This window comes from Python bivittatus, unplaced genomic scaffold, assembly GCF_059951505.1.
Source record: "Python bivittatus isolate LINGU-HERP-01145 unplaced genomic scaffold, Pbiv_v1 ctg000410_np1212, whole genome shotgun sequence".
Classification (NCBI taxonomy): Eukaryota; Metazoa; Chordata; class Lepidosauria; order Squamata; family Pythonidae; genus Python; species Python bivittatus.
In genome coordinates, this window is record NW_028277067.1 from 113,392 (window position 1) to 130,201 (window position 16,810).

General features: G+C 43.1%; 1 protein-coding gene across 1 annotated transcript in view; it reads left to right on the forward strand.

The window, feature by feature from the left end:
* Positions 1–16,810, forward strand: part of CNTNAP1 (contactin associated protein 1) — a 49,630-nt gene that overhangs the window by 25,656 nt on the left and 7,164 nt on the right. Inside the window, exons 9-19 of the mRNA XM_007431991.4 lie at positions 1,939–2,088; positions 2,944–3,115; positions 4,227–4,333; positions 4,417–4,536; positions 4,926–5,129; positions 11,675–11,831; positions 11,942–12,069; positions 12,608–12,775; positions 13,437–13,655; positions 16,063–16,302; positions 16,541–16,777. Coding sequence (XP_007432053.1) covers positions 1,939–2,088; positions 2,944–3,115; positions 4,227–4,333; positions 4,417–4,536; positions 4,926–5,129; positions 11,675–11,831; positions 11,942–12,069; positions 12,608–12,775; positions 13,437–13,655; positions 16,063–16,302; positions 16,541–16,777 — 1,902 coding nt within the window. The remainder of the gene's footprint in view (positions 1–1,938; positions 2,089–2,943; positions 3,116–4,226; positions 4,334–4,416; positions 4,537–4,925; positions 5,130–11,674; positions 11,832–11,941; positions 12,070–12,607; positions 12,776–13,436; positions 13,656–16,062; positions 16,303–16,540; positions 16,778–16,810) is intronic.

The window sequence follows — 16,810 nt, forward strand, 5'->3', positions numbered from 1 at the left end:
TCAGGCTTTTGGTTGCTGCTGTTGGTAGGAGAACATTAATAGATAATTGACTAGTAATTTAAGGGAGAAACACTGGAAAAGATTAAGGTAAATAAAAGATTAAGGTAAAGTATCTTTCAAGTCAGGTTTGAAATCCTGAGGACTTCATTAATATATTCATGTAGTTTTTTTGAAAATAAAGTGAGTGTGATTTGCCACTGCCTTCTAGTATTTTTTTAAAAAGTTTCCCAATCTAGCCTAGAGCCAGTGTTTGTATATTCCGAGTTATGCTTCTCTTACTGCCGTGTGCAATGGATATGAAGGTATATGAGAAAGAAAGGTCAAGATATTTTAGATAACCATTTTCTCATAATTTCTCCTTATTTCTAGAGCACTCTTTTACAATGGCTGTGCAGGCTAGAAATTCAGGAAGTTATGGTCCCAGCACACCTACAGCACAGCAGATGGGAACAGGCTGCTACAAACTGTTTAATACAACTTCTCTAGGAACAATGACAATTTTTAATTTGCTGTATGTTTGAATGAATTGGAAAAACAGAAATTGAGTTACATGCATATTTCTAAATTAATGCTACTTGAATTAGGAATTAGAAGAGCAGTTTTCTCCAATTAGATTTTGAATCGACTTTGGATTTATTGACTTGGTTCACACAATGCAGCTAATTAGACTTATTGTGGTGCAGCACAAAGTGGCTGAGAGCTTGCCATTTCCTGCTATTTTTCCCATGCTGGGGAAAAAAAAACAGGTTAAAAATCTGTGGTGCCTTATATGATAACTGCTGTGAGATTATTATGTGCACAAAAATGGAAAGACTCTGAAATACCCACAATGGAAGAATGGCTGGTGAAGATGACACAATTAGCAGAGATGGCAAAATAGACTTGTTTGATTAGAGAAAGGACAATAATTACATTTATTAATGACTGGAAACCCATTATGGACTTTTGGCTGAAAAAAGAAAAAAAACAAACTTGTGATTTATGGATTTGATGATTAGAAAGGGTGGAAAGAAGGAAATTATGTTGTAACCTTAGAAAGAGAGGGTAAAATATAAATGTACTTGTAACTGCTGTTAAGAAGACTGGAAGCTGCTTCTTTGTAACTCCTTTTCCTTCCCCTTCCCCTTCCCCTTCCCCTTCCCCTTCCCCTTCCCCTTCCCCTTCCCTTCTTTCTTTTTTCTATTTTTTTCTTTGCACTTTTTTCACTTATTTATTACTTTTCTTTACTTTCCTTTTCTCTTTCAAAATTTGTATTGTTTTTATTCTTTTAAAAATTTCTTTAATAAAAATTATATATAGATAAAAAAATCTGTGGTACCTATTAGGGTTGTTGCCCTTGCAGATGGAGTCGGGGGTCTTACCCACTTTGACACTTTTCTGCCCCACTTTTATACACCCTGTGTGGCTGTGGGAAGTGAAATATAAAATGAGCTTTGAGATGCTATTCTCAAAGAAACTCAGCCTATTTAGAAACTATAGCTGGCTTGGAGAATTAATTTCACCACCTAAAATTGGATCTCTTTGGATCTAAAATGAATCCCTGTTAATTCTGCTATTGACTGGGTTAGGGTATTTATATGGGATGCTAACTCCCCATAGTTAAGCTTGTCTGGCAAACAGGGCCATTGGATATTATTTTGAGTATACCACTTACAATCTTTGCAGTTCTTTTGAGGCGAGAGTGCAAAATAATTGGCTTGGAAATATGGTGGGGATAGTGCATTCTAGCTAGTCTTTAAAATATATATTTCTTATAATAGACAAAAGCAAAATGCCTAGCAAACTCAAGGAAACAAGTTTTTGTGTGGGGCAGGCTTTATGGACCTTAAGGCCTGTGGCTTCAATGAGAGGGTGAAGTCTTAAGGGCTGGCAAATAAGGAACTGCTTGTTCACAATCCTACCACTTGTCCTTAATTTCTTGTATCCTTCCATTCCCAGGATATCGTCTTAATGATGGTTTCTGGCACTCAGTGTCCTTGATAGTACGAGAATCCTCGGCTGTCATCACTATTGATGACCAGAATGATGCCAGCTTCCGTGTTGACCGAGACATCCAGTTGCGCACTGGGAACCAGTACTTCTTTGGAGGTAGGTAGTGAATTGTTAATAGATTATGGGAAAAAGGCTCAAACAGATATCCATAGCCTGGTGATCTTTAGATGTATCTGTGAAAATTGAAATCTAACACATCTGAAGAGCATTCAGATAGGGAAGACTAGTCTAAGGTGTATTACAATTGGCAGTGGTTTCTGTCTGCCTAGGAGTGGGCTTTGTAGATGTAGAGATTTTGAAGATGAGCATTAAAGGAGACAAAAAAACCTCTGCAAAGCCTGGGATGCACAACTTTCCAGATATAGAGAGCAACCAGGCCACATATCTTAGTATCTTCTGCATAACCTGGCATTTGGATTCTTAGAATCTAGATTCTCAGAATCAGTACTTCATTTTTATTTATTTATTTAAATTAAAAGCTGTAAGTTGGAATTATTGGATAGTTAAGTTTGAAGGTATGTGAACAATTTCAGGGTGATAGAAAACAGGATGAGGAACTGAGCAGGATTGAACTGTCAAGGGAGAGGAATAATCTATGCTGTTGTGTGTTCCTAGGAAAAAGCACATTTCTTTAAAGAGTTGTAAATAGGTAGTGCTATATTTGTACCCCTTGTGCTCTAAAACACCCTTTTGCATTCAAGAGTAAAGCATTGCACAACCCTAATGATTAATTAAAAATTATGGGGGTGGAGTATTACTTCCATGAAACATTTGTTTGATTTCATTGTCTGGATCTGGGCTTAGGGTTATTTAGAGGAAATCCATTGTAATCAGTGGCCTCCGAGGTCCATTGTTTGCTCAATACAAATTAGTATGGCTCCAATCCATTAAGGTAAACATAATCTCTATTTCTCTCTCTTGCACATATATGGCTTGGCTGATGTTCTGTAGGGTGCCCCAAGCCAGCACTACGAACTGGCTGCTTGTCCAACCAGACAGCTTTCCATGGATGCATGCAGATGGTCAGTGTGGACCGGCAGCCCATAGAGTTGGACATGGTTCGTCAGCACCGGCTTGGCAAGTACTTTGAGGTGTACTTCAACGTGTGTGGCATCACAGATAGGTATGTCTGTGAGAATGGGAAACCTGGGTGGGCACAGTTGGGTCTTAAATTGGCAATGATGGTGGGAATGAGAGATCCAAGGAGCTCCCTCTGTGCACTTCTGATTTGTAGCAGTAGTATGGTTAGAACTCAGAGAATGATCTTATAGGATGTAGGGCACTGTTGCTGAATATAAGCAAGTTTCAATCTTGCCAGTGCCTGCATAGGCTGATGTGTCAGGAACATGTGGGTGTAAATATGACAAGAATGAATAAATACAATTAGGAGCCTTTTCTGTGCTGCTGTGAGTTAGATGAAAGAAAGGTAAGAGATAAATAAGTATCAGTTTTGTAGAAATCCTAAAGAATTTCTTTATGTAGCACTTAGCTGCTCCATGGAGCTCCATGCCTAGGGTGGTAGGATAACAGTTGTCCTCAAGGCAGATGGTTACAGGGGGCACCTGCCTTGTCAAAAACAGAATACTTTTGGATTGGATAATGGGTCATCAGCTCAGTTGTTAATGAGATGATATTTCAAAGGAGATTGCTATTAACAGGGGTTTTATTAAAGCCTCAAAGTTATCAAGGGAGGATATAAGAGCAGTTGACACTGAGACAAGAAAAGAAGGAAGATTAATATGATCCAAGTGGCATCGAGCTCCTTTTGACACAGAAGGTACAGTGGCCAGAGAAACTTGCTCAGCTAATCAAAAGCATGAAATACAAAGGTCTTATATAGTTCAAACTAATAATGATATTTGAAAAGATAAATGAATAACTGCCTTTTCCAATAAGATGCCAAATTCAGTAATAAAGAAAGAACAAGAGAATATAGTTAATGATCCCATGGTTGATCAGACTAGAAATCATACAGACCAGGATCTGGATAATGTTGAATGGCTAATGTTAGATCTTCAATGGGAGAGTGGGTTAAAAATCAGTGAGATAGGGGAAATTTTAGTTCATAACACATGTAATAGGCCAGATGCTGGACATTTTATAATGTTTGAAACTTTTTGAAGAGTCCTACACATGGAGCAGAAAAAAAGGAGCCACATTTCTCAAAAGCGTGGATCTGCGCTGGTGGAAGAGTTCCAATTTCCAGTGATCACTTGCTTTTTCTGTTGTCCCAGGTGTACCCCCAACATGTGTGAACATGGCAGTCGATGCATCCAGTCCTGGGATGACTTCACTTGTATCTGTGACTTGACGGGTTACATGGGGGAGACCTGCCATACTCGTGAGCCTGGTGGGGGGAGTGAGGGAGGATTTAAAGGGCTTCTGAATGTGGATGGGTTTCTCACTTCCTTCTTTCCTTCACAGCCGTTTACAAGGAAAGTTGTGAAGCTTATCGACTCAGGGGGAAAGTGTCTGGAAACTACACCATTGATCCAGATGGCAGCGGGCCCCTCAAGCCTTTTATTGTCTATTGTGACATGAGAGGTATGGATACTGATGGAAACTTAGGCTTTCCCCTGGTCTCAGAGGCATTGAAATGCTATCTAGAAGGCCTATTTGTGGTCTGGAAACTTTTCTCCTAGAGATTTGGAGATTGGCTCTGAGCAAATTTGGGAAGATTACCCAACTGCCCTCAGAAACATTTCTCCCCTCCCCCCTGTGAGTTTTGAATGAGAAAAGAGAAGAGGCTGTTGTATCTGCTAGATTCCAATTTTCAGGCAATCTCCAGATGTGAACATCAACTCCCAGAATTCTGAGTAATGCCCATGCTGCCTGGGAATTCTGGGATTTGAAGTAGGCATATCTGGAAATTTCTGAGTTAGATGGAGGAGATCCTCAGTTTGAACTGTTGCCTGTCCCCTTTTGCTTTCCAGAGGACCGTGCATGGACCATTGTTCGTCACAATCGTCATTGGCTTACAAAAGTAACAGGCTACAGCCCAGAAAGGCCTTTCCTGGGCACAGTTGACTACTGGAATGCATCATGGGGGGAGGTATCAGCCCTGGCAAATGCCTCTGAGTATTGTGAGCAGCAAATTGAATTCCATTGTTACTTCTCTCGCCTACTCAACACTCAGAGTGAGTATTTGTGACATTCTTTCATTGTAAGGGTGGTACGGATTTGCACACATGCTATGAGCCAAGAGCTAGGAATATATTTTGACATTAAGTGATAAGGTAGCTTAATGAGACATTAACACACTATGAAGAGAAGGAAAAATAAAACGTATTCCATGCTAGGAATTATTAGGAGTGGGACTGAAAGAAAAGGAATGAATATATTAATTTTTCATATATTTTTAATGTTAAAACTTGTGTTTTAATACAATATGCCACTCTGTTTGTCCTATTGTAAAAACCTGTAAGAACCTGCATTGCTCAGTTCCCAACGAAAGCAATTCCCACTGAAATCGATATATGTTCGAAGAAGAATTTGTTAATTGAGGACTAGTGTACAGTTCTAGAGGATTGCTGAAACTGAAGCCCGCCAGTGCCAAAAGTTGAATTTACCCCCTTTTCCATCCCCCCTCCCCCCTTCTGTCTCTCAGGCTGTCTTGCGCATGTCACTGGTCTTCTTCTGGCTCACACTGGTACGACATTGGGCATTCCTAAGAAGTAGATAACAGTCCATCTGTGCCTAACGGTTCCCCTTCCAATCCTTCCCCCCACCCCCTTTCTGCAATAAGGGCAGAAACAAGCAAACTAGCAGGACGGTTGATTGATTGCAAGGATTCTGACATGCCGCCCCTCTGGAAAAAAAGGCTCATGTTTGGGGTTTGGAGTTGCAGACCTATAAAAGATCAAAAAGAGAGAAAACACATATATATACAAACTCCTTACAGACTAATGATATTATTACTTAGGTTTGTCTGGGTATTTTTTGTAAAAGTCTTCGATCAGCTGCAGTGCTCTCACATGCTTCTTTGCTACCCATTCGCAGTGAAACTTGGGAAAATGTTTCCATTGAATCAAGAATTGTAATTCCCCTCTGTGTTTTCAGGTGTCCAAGATTTCCTTTACTTCAAAATGCTGTTCACCTTCAATCTTCATGGGGTCGCGGGGTGGCTGGGTCGCGTGTCACTGTAGTGATTCTCTGCAGGGCTTCAGAAGGCGACAGTGAAATACGGGATGAATTCTCTTAAGGTTTTTTGGTAACTGTAGCCTAAAGGTGACTGGGTTAATGACTTTTTCTATTGTAAAAGGTCCCACAAACTTGGGTCCTAGCTTCTTCAATGGTTGTGGTGACTTGAGGTGCTTGGTAGATAGATATACTTTGTCTCCCACTTTCCATTCCTTTTCTGGGGATCGCTTGCGATCAGCATATTTTTTATAATCTTCCCTTGTCTCCTGTAACACAGTGTTAATTAGTGGCCATGTATCTGTCATTTGTTTGAGCCGTTTGTCTGCTGATGTTACTTCAGTAGGTTTTTGAGGAAGCTCTGGGATCGGCACAAAATCCTGCCTGGTAGCTACTTTAAATGGGGTAAACCCAGTGCTGTGATGTACACCGTTGTTATATGCCACTTCAGCAAACGGCAGGAGTTCTGCCCAGTTGTCTTGCTGATAATTCACAGAGCACCTTAAGTACTATTCTAATACAGAGTTCAGGCATTCACTGGCTCCATCTGTCTGGGGGTGATGACTTGAGCTCAGAGCCTGACTTGATCCAATTAACTCTATGAACACCCTCCAGAATTTTAAGGTGAACTGTACCCTGCGATCACTGATGATCCATTCAGGGATCCCATGAGGCCTGTAGACGTGTTGTATAAACATTTTAGCCAACTTCTCTGCTGAGGGGATGGACATGCACACTACAGAATCCGCTTGTTTTGAAAACAAGTCTGTAACTACCCAGATCATTGTTTTCTTTTTACTTTCGGGTAATTCAACAATAAAGTCCATAGCAATCTGTTTCCAAGGCCTCTCAGGTTTTGCTACTGGTTGTAACAGACCCATTGGCTTGCTCCCTTGCTTTTTGGCCATTGCACACATGGGACAAGTGGCTACATATTCAGCTATGTCTTTTCATATAGATGGCCACCAAAATTGCCTCCGAATGAGATGCAATGTTTTTACGAATCCAGAGTGCCCTGCTGTTTTACTGTCATGACCATGTTCTAAGATTACCTTTCTGGATTCAGCTGGGGCATACAACTTATCTCCTAGCCACCACACTCCCTTCTCATTTGTCAAAGGGTCTTTGTGCTCTTGAAACTCATCCCCCTCCAAATTGCCATTTAATTCCTTTCCTCTGGCTCCTCCCTTTGCTATTTGCTCTGAGACTGTGTGATAGCTACCCCTTGGTAGCATGGAATGACCGCAGCCACCACCTCCTCCTGCTGGCTGCTGTGTTGGGGTAATCTCGAGAGCACATTGGCTAGAAAGTTTTCCCCCCCAGTATATATTTCAAAGTGAAGTTAAACCAGCTGAAAAACTGAGCCCATCTGACTTGCTTTGGGGACAATCTCCTTGGGGATCTTAAAGCTTCTAAATTTTTATGATCAGTCCAGACTTCAACTGGATGAGGAGACCCCTCTAGCAGATGTCTCCATGTCATTAGTGCCCACTTCTCAGCAAAAGCTTCTTTCTCCCACACTAGCCAGTGCCTTTCTCTTTCTGTAAATTTGCGGGAAATGTAAGCACACGGTTGTAATGTCTCACCTTCGGCTCTTTGTAACAAGACCACCCCTATAGCCACATCTGATGCATCCACCTGAATTATAAAAGGCTTTTCTGGATTGGGGTATTTCAGAATGGGTTCCGCTGTAAATAATTAATTGCTCAAACACCAATTGGTATTCTTCTGTCCAATTTAGCGGTGTCCCCGGTTTGTTAGCTTTTGCTTTATCTTTCCCTTTTGTTCTTAACAAGTCAGTGAGTGGAAGGGTAACTTGAGCAAAATTGGGGATGAACTAGCGGTAAAAATTTGCAAACCCTAGGAAACTTTGTAATTGCCTGCGGGTCTTTGGCGTCTCCAATCACATCCCGCACTTTAGCTGGGTCCATTTCAATTCCTCTACTGGATATGCGATATCCCAGGTAATCAATCTGCTCTTTGTGAAATTCACATTTAGAAAGATTAGCATATAACTGAGCATTTAACAGTTTCTTTAGCACTTTTCTCACCAAGTCCACATATTCTTCCATTGTTTCTGTATAAATTAAAATATCATCCAAATACACCAAGATGCCCCTATACAAGAACTCATATAGCACTTCATTTATCAACTGCATAAAGACCCCTGGAGCCCCCGCCAAGCTGAACGGCATGACCAGATATTGAAAACACCCGAGGGGACAGCTGAACGCGGTCTTCCATTCATCTCCCTCTCTAATCCGTACTCGGAAGTATGCGTCCCTCAAGTCCAACTTCGTAAAAATCTTCCCTTTCGATAAATGTGCCAACAAGTCTTTCATTAAAGGGAGAGTATATTTGTTTTCCTTATAAATAGCATTTAATCCCCTAAATCTGTGTATAGGCTCAAAAAACCATCTTTCTTTTCCCTAAACAGGACAGGTACAGCTAATGGTGATTTTGCAGGCTGCATAAAACCCCTCTCCAAATTTTTATCAATGAATTCCGTCAGCGCTCCTAACTCTTTGGGAGTGATAGAATACATCTTTGGCTTAGGGAATTTCACCCTGGGTTCAAGCTCAATAGCATAGTTGGTTGCCCTGTGTGGGGAGAGCTGGTCTGACTCTGCCTACTAAAAACAGCTTCTAAGCCTCTATACTGCTCCGGAACTGAGCAGGTGTCTTTGGAGTTGGCTGGCTTAGAGGACTCCACATTCGCTGCTACGAGTGCCAATCTTGGGGCCCTGGCAACAGCCTCCTTTTGAATAGTGTAAGTCCCATCCTGAAAGATCAGGCTTCCTGTTTTCTAGTCCACTGTAGGATTCCACAGTCTTAATCAGGACAGTCCCAAGATTAACAGATGGCCAGCAATTGGGGCCACTAGACACTTTAAAGTCTTTCTCTGAGTCCCGACCCTCATTTCAATTGCTTCAGTGTAAAACTCTACTGGCCCTCCCCCCTCCCCCTCTGGAGACCTGTCCAATTGTGTAAAAACAATAGGGGTCTTTAACCTCTGCACCCTTAGTCCAAGTCCTTTCACAATGACTGGATTGATTAAGCAGTGGGTGTCCCCAGAGTCTATTAATACTGTTAAGTCCGCTTTGTGATTGGTTTTCAACACCCTCAGTCTCACCCCAACTGTCATAGGACTCACCGTCACGGGTTCACTCTCCGACTCGTCCTCTGTCAGGTCCTCATGCCCCGGAGATTCCGCCTGCCTTCAGGCGTGTTTTAAAGCAGGCGGTTGGAGTTTCCCATTGGCTGAGCTTCATCCTCGGAAGACTTACTCTCCAGCATCAAAGGGGCTTGGAACCACGCTTCCGATCCTGAAGCAGTGGTCTCTCTTTTTTCTGGCTTGGGGCTCTTTGGTAGGTTCTTTGCTGGTTTGGTTTTTGGTGCAGTCTGCACTGGCCAGTTCTGGGGACAATTCGTGGTGTAATGCCCCTCCTCTCCGCACCTGAAGCACGAATGTTTCCCCTGTCTCTGCTCCTGGCTGCCCTCCTTGGGTTTCCAACCCGATCTCCTGGATGCCTGGCCCAACAAGTCTGCGGGGGGTCAATTGCCTTTTCTTTTAACTGACAACCAGTCGGCCTTGACCTTCCCTGTGAGGCTGATCCATTTGTCTAGGGTTTTGGGGTTGTTCCTGGCCAGCATGTGATCCAAAAGGTCAAGTTGTAGCCCCTTTTGGAAATACTGGACCTGGAGCTCATCAGGCCAGTTTTGGAACTTCCCAGCTAGCACTCTGAATTCCAGTACGTAGTCTGAGATGGTTCGATTCACTTGCTTAATTTGCTGGATGGCTCTCTTTGCTTTTATTACCACAAAGGGATCTTTAAAGTGTTTGCGCAGGGCGCTCATAAAATCATCCAAATTTCTTAGTGCTGCAGTTCCAGCTTCACACAACTGCACCACCCATTCCACCGCTTTGCCTTCGAGAGAGCCTGACACATAGGCCACTCTTTCCGCATCATTCCGAAACAGGTGTCCACATCCTTCCATGTAAATCCGCACGTGAATTACGAAGTATGCCAGTTGATTGGGGTCCCCTCCAAACTGCATCTTCAGGCCCTGTTGCTGTAGCGGATTCTTTTCTTCCCTCTCATGTCTTCCTTGGGGGGGGGGCTCCTTGTCCTCTTCACTGGATTCGGACTTCTCACTCGCCTCCTCACTGTCCCCCTGAGACACTGGGGGACCGCCAGCCTGAAGCTGCAGAGCTCCAGTCACCAGCGCTCTTTCTAACAGGGTCCTCAATGCCTGCATGTCATCCGCCATGGAGGTTAGCTGCGTCTCCACCTTCTCCACATAGCCTTCCACCCCCATGCCTTGGGGTTCCAACTTCCTCTTCTCCCTCGGGGTTTGAGCACTTCACCGACATCCATCAACCACTTAATAGCCGACTTCCTTCATGACGATTTGGCAGCTGACTATGCCTCCAAATCCCCGGGGTCTTGGAGCTGAGTCCTGTGCGTGGCTGGTCACCAGTCTCTCTTCTGCACCACCGGTTTCTCCGCTGGCCTCAACGGTCCCTCTTCCGTTCCACCTGCTGAATCTACCACAGCACTGCCAATGGCTCCGGCTTCCACCTCGATAACTTCGTCTGCCATCTCGTCATTAACTCCAACTCTGGCCAGAGCAACTCGTTGGATTTTCCTCAATGAGCTTTCGCTCCGGGTAAAATCCAAAAAAGCAGTTTCAGTAATATGTAAGAACCTGCATTGCTCAGTTCCCAACAAAAGCAATTCCCACTGAGACTGATATATGTCCAAAGAAGAATTTGTTTATTGAGGACTAGTGTACAGTTCTAGAGCATTGCTGAAACTGAAGCCCGCCAGCCCCAAAAGTTGAATTTACCTCCTTTTCCATCCTCCCTCCCCACTTCTGTCTCTCAGGCTGTCTTGTGCATGTCACTGGTCTTCTTCTGGTCTCACGCTGGTACGACCTTGGGCATTCCTGAGAACTAGATAACAGTCCATCTGTGCCTAATGGTTCCCCTTCCAGTCCTTCCCTCCACCTCCCTTCTACAATAATGGCAGAAGTGAAGCAAGCAAACTAGCAGGACAGTTGATTGATTGCAAGGGTTCTGACAAAACCATTGACTAGAGCTGAAAGTGGCTGAGAAAAACTTATTAAAGAGCTGGATCCTTCTCTACTAAAATAACCTTCCCACCTTCCTGATGTGCTAGGAATTCTGGGTGCTAGATTCCCTGTCATATCTGAAGGTTGGGAAGGCTAGGCCTAAGTGTTGGAACTTTTTAATTTAGGGGAAAGAAGGCAAGTAAGGGAACATGATAAATGTTCAGTGAAATTAATTATGATATGGAGAAAAGTAATGCAAATTATGTGATTTACCAGCTGATACTAGATACCAGATGTTAGGTGCCTGCAGCAGGAGAAGACAGCAAGTTTTTTCGTAACCAATTTGTGATCATTCCAGAAACATCTTGATGTTTACTACTGTGGAATTTAGGTGAACTTTTTGGTCTGAATCAGCAGATATCTATGGGGACTTTCCTCTCCTATTTATGTTCTGCCTTGTTCTCTCTTAGCTGGGATGCCACTAAGTTTCTGGATGGGACGAAATGCAGAGCGTCATTATTACTGGGGTGGCTCTCCGCCAGGGCTGGGACGCTGTGCGTGTGGCATGGAGAAGAGTTGTGCTAATCCCCTTTTCTATTGCAACTGTGATGCTGAACACATGATGTGGTGAGATTTGGTTCCACTCTCTCCAAGGGGTCTGGGTGATGATGTATTGTGAATTGAAATTGAGTATTTCTAATGAATGGCGGGGGTCCATTTCCCATTCCGTATTCCAGGCGAGCAGATAAAGGGCTGCTGAATTTTGTAGACCATCTTCCAGTCACACAGGTTGTGGTGAGTGATACAAACCGCACTGGATCAGAGGCTCAGTTCTACGTGGGTCCATTGCGTTGTTATGGAGACCGTGAGTAGTGGACAGAGTGGGAGATGATATAATGGTATTTTTCTTGTGGATGTCAGACTGAGTGGAAATCCTCAAACTTATGGGTTGTATACCACTACCAGCCCCACTTTTGTAGCCCCCAGAGACCCTTAAGATTGTGCTGATGAAATTCAGCAGAAAATATTAAAAAAATGACAGTGATATTTCCTATTGCTTTTTGGTGGGAAACAACAGAAAAGTGTGTAAAGCCTTGTATATGTGTAGAAAAATTATTAAAAAAAAAATCCCCCCATCCATTTAAAAGCAGAAAAATGGATAGAAGACTCTTTCTCTCTAGTGACATCATTATATCACAGCCCAAACCAAGGTGTACAAACAACCACAACAAAAATATGTCCCTTAACCAAGTTATCAACCGAGTGTAAAAGATAATGGAATGAATCTCCCTCTGGGGGAGATGGGAGGTATATAAATTTATGAATGAATGAATGAATGAATGAATGAATGAATGAATGAATGAATGAACATTTTCTCACTATATTTTTCTCATGACTTGCAGGCAACTCCTGGAATACAGTGTCCTTCATCAGGGGAACAGCTTTGCTCTTTCCCCCCTTCAAGGTCAACTACAGTCTTGATATCAGTTTCTTCTTCAAGACTTCTGCTCCATCAGGCACTTTTCTAGAGAATGTGGGCCCGAGGAACTATATCCGCGTGGAGCTCAATAGTATGGAATTTAGGGTCCAATGGGGCATGCATTTTGCTTTTAACGCAATTTAACATCTTTTCTGTTAGTTCATGATATTATTCTGAAACTGGCTTTCTCCAGGTCATTGAGACTGCAACTCCCAGGAGTCTTGCTGGCATGTTTTTAATAGTGTTGCTAGTCATTAGTAGTTGGGTTGGCAGTAAATCAAAGAGCCAGCCTTCCCCAACTTGTACTTAACATACATCTGGAGGTTGCCAGGCTGGTAAAGCCTGCTCTAGTTGTTTCATTTTTGCCTAAGTGAGGACTAATGCCATTGATGTAAGGACAGTTGCTGAAACAGGAGATGCTCTGTAATGTTCTTAGTGGGTGGTTTATGCAATGGGAGAGCATTAGGGATATAGAAACAAGGGTGGTTGCGCTTATGGAAGGTCCTAAGACTCATTTGTCTGCAGACCTCTGAGATACCAACAAAAGACGTGGAGGGCCCTGAAAAGAAACTCCCTCTGTTTTTTACTAATGCTTTTGTTCAGCTGGTGAATGAGGCAGCACCCTTCTCAATATACTGGCTTTCTTGAAAGGCTTAAATGCCTTGGCGTAAACATCTGAAGCAGCAGAGATCCTCCTTTCGGGTAGACTTGAGATGGTCCTGTAACTCTCCAATTCTCTCACTTCTTCATAGCTTCCCAAGACTTGGTCTTTGCTTACAACATTGGAAATGGGGACGAGAATTTAACAGTGCACTCAGAGATGCCCTTCAATGACAATGAGTGGCATGAAGTGAAGGCAGAGATCAACGTTAAACTTGCTCGGCTACAAGTTGACCGGTTTCCATGGGTAGTGCGAGCAGCACCACCCCAGAGTTTTATCCATTTGAACCTCACTAAACCACTCTATGTGGGTGAGTGAGGATGTGTATGTGTGAGAGTGAATATTTTTTAGAGCACCCCATGAAATAGCTATAAAGGTTAATTACATCAAAATAGTCACCCAGTAAAGGACTTTTTGATTAATATAACATCACATTTCAGATTGTGAATCCAATTTGCCAAGAGACTATCTTTTACTCACTAAATGAATTATATGTAATAATATAAAATGGTGGATGATGGAGCAAATAATTTGAATGTAAACCTCTGTTGCCTGAGCTGCACTGGCTCCGAGTTCCCTTTTGGGTGCAATTCAACATGCTGGTTATCACCTTTAAAGCCCTACATGGCACGGGAATATTTGTGGGTTATTTGTGGGTTATGTGCCTCTCCCTCAGAGGATCTGCCCATCCTACCAGATTGGGCGGGGTAGGCACATTCCAGGTCACTTCCCTGAAATGTTGCCATCTAGTGGAACCTCGGAGGCATACCTTCTCTGTGGCTGCCCCTACCTTATGGAACACCCTCACCCTGGTGATCTGGCAGGCCCCTACCCTTTTAGCCTTCTGGAAAGCAGTGGGGGGCACGTAGAGTCAGTAGAACCAAAGCTAGGGACTATGAGGAACTAATAGTAAGCAGGCTAGGCAGCCTGCAAATAGTTAAGGGTCCTCCAGCCTTTCCCCCCCTAGTTATATCATACTGCCAAAACAGTGAGCAAAATAGGTATGTTAAGTTCTCAACCTTAGTAACTTTAAGATACAGGTATGTGGACTTCAACTTCCAGATTTCCCCAGCCAGCATGACTGGGGAATTCTGGGAGTTGAAGTCTACATATATCTTAAAGTTGCCAAGATTGAGAAACACTGCTCTAGTTGAATGAAAATGGCTATTTTTAGTTCACTTTTTAACAAGCCCCAGATCCTCTCAAAGCAATATAAAACTGAACAAAACCTATTACTTCACTAATGTCACTTATCCCTTGAATTGTCCATAAAATAGAAAAGAAAATGCAGCTCCTCGCAAACAAAATTTGCTTGAGCAAAGCTAAACCACATGGGTCTTCTTTGCAGAGGATAATTAGCATCTGGGACTATAATTGCTCAGGCAGATTGTTAAAAAGAGACATCTTTCTCAGTTTCTCATAAGAGAAATCAAACTGGACCATTGATTTAACTCAGTTTTGCCTGTAGTAGTGGTAGGAACTTTTAGGCTTTGTGGAGAGCAGAGTCAGTAATTACAGTGGTACCTTGGGTCACGAACGCTTCTGTTCACGACCAATTCGGATCACGAACAGCTCCGTTCGCAAAATTTTGCTTCCGTTCACGAATGCCGGATCGGGTGACGAACAGGATCCACGGCCATTTTCCCTCCCGTGACACGTGGTTGTGGCTTCCTGTAGGGAGGGGGACTCTCCCTCCGAGCAATAACCGCCTCCCCACCCGCCTTCCTGTCCTCCACGCCAGAAGTCGCGTCGAGCAAGGTTAGTGTTCTCTCTCTTTGTACTGTATTTTGTTTCATATTTTTGCGGTTTAAAAAAAAAATACATATGGTTCAGAACGGATTAACCGTAATTACATTGAACCTTATGGGAAAATTTGATTCGGGACGCGACCAAAATCGGGTCGCAACGAAATTCGGAGGAGTCAGAACGGATTAACTGTATTTACATTGAACCTTATGGGAAAATTTGATTCGGGTCGCGACCAATTTGGGTCGCGACTAGAGTCGGGGAATGAATTAAGTTCATGAACTGAGGTACCACTGTATTCTGAGATGCACATGTAGAACTTGATGCAAAGGAATACATACTGGGCACATAATTCTGAACCTTGGAATTTCCTTTTATTACATGAACTGAGCAGATCTCAAGTCCTTTTACTTTAAAAAAAAACGCTTTTTTTTTTTTTTAAGATGTTTCAATTTCAGCAGTATATTTAGGACAGGAGTTAATTCATTTTGTTCCTGCATACTAGTTTTCAAACAACTGTGATTCAGAAATTATTTCTATAAATCAGGGGGGAAAAAAACCCTTCCAATTGGTCCAGATTCACATTTTATCAGCTAAGTAGCAGGTGCTCAGCAGGGTTTTGGACAGGAGCATTTTCTTAGTCTGGGAAAGGTGGAACATTTTAAAAGCAAACCCTGTGTCCTGTCATTGATTTTAGGATGGGAGTCACCCAATGAACTTGGTTAGCAGTAGATAAGAAGAAATACAAAAAGATATTCTTCAACAGTGTATGAAGTCTGGTGAGAGCCACTGGATTAGGTAGAAGAAGATAGACCTTTTTGAAACTTCCAGGATCCAACCCAATGAGTTTTTCAGAAGTATTTGGTTGAAACCTGTTGGCAACAGGTTGCTAAGTAAGATAGGTTCTTGTCTTAAGCTAGCTAGACTGCTCCTACATTTTTAAATCCAACCATTTATTTCTCCCTCCATAGGATCTGCTGAATACAACTTGCATCCCTTCTTGGGGTGCTTGCGAGGCCTGCACATGAATGGGGAGACCCTAAACCTGGAGGGGAAAGCCAATGAGACAGAAGGGGTTCTGGTAAACTGCACTGGGCATTGCCGGAACCCCTTGGTGCCCTGCCAGAATCATGGCATCTGCTGGGAGCACTACAGTCACTACACTTGCAACTGCACAGTCTCTGCCTTTGAAGGACCTTTCTGCAATCATGGTGAGAGCTGGGACTAAGGGCAGGAGGGCTGGCGTGATCTGCTTCGGCAGCCTTCCCTGGACTGATGTCCTTTGGATGTACTGGATTATGCTGGCTGGAAAGTAATCTGGCAGCCACCAAGGCCAGAAAGGGGGGGAAGGCTGCCGAAGAGTTTGAATGAGTAGCAAGAAAATAGTTCTCTCCTTGCTTGGACTTTATCTTTCCCTAACTGCTGCCTTGTTTTGTTGTTTCTTGGCAGACATCGGTGCCTACTTTGAACAAGGCACATGGGTGCGCTACAATATCCTAACAACACCCTTGTATGTGGTACAGGAATTTGCCAACATACTCCATCAACCACTTCAGCCGCTCCCTGGCTACAATGTGACAGGGGAGGAAGTGGGACTCAACTTCCGCACCACTTCAGCTCCTGCGGTCCTCCTCTATGTCAGCACCTTTGTTCGTGATTTCATGGCCATTTTGATCCGTGAAGATGGTAAGCATGACTCGGGTAGCTTCCTGATGCTTT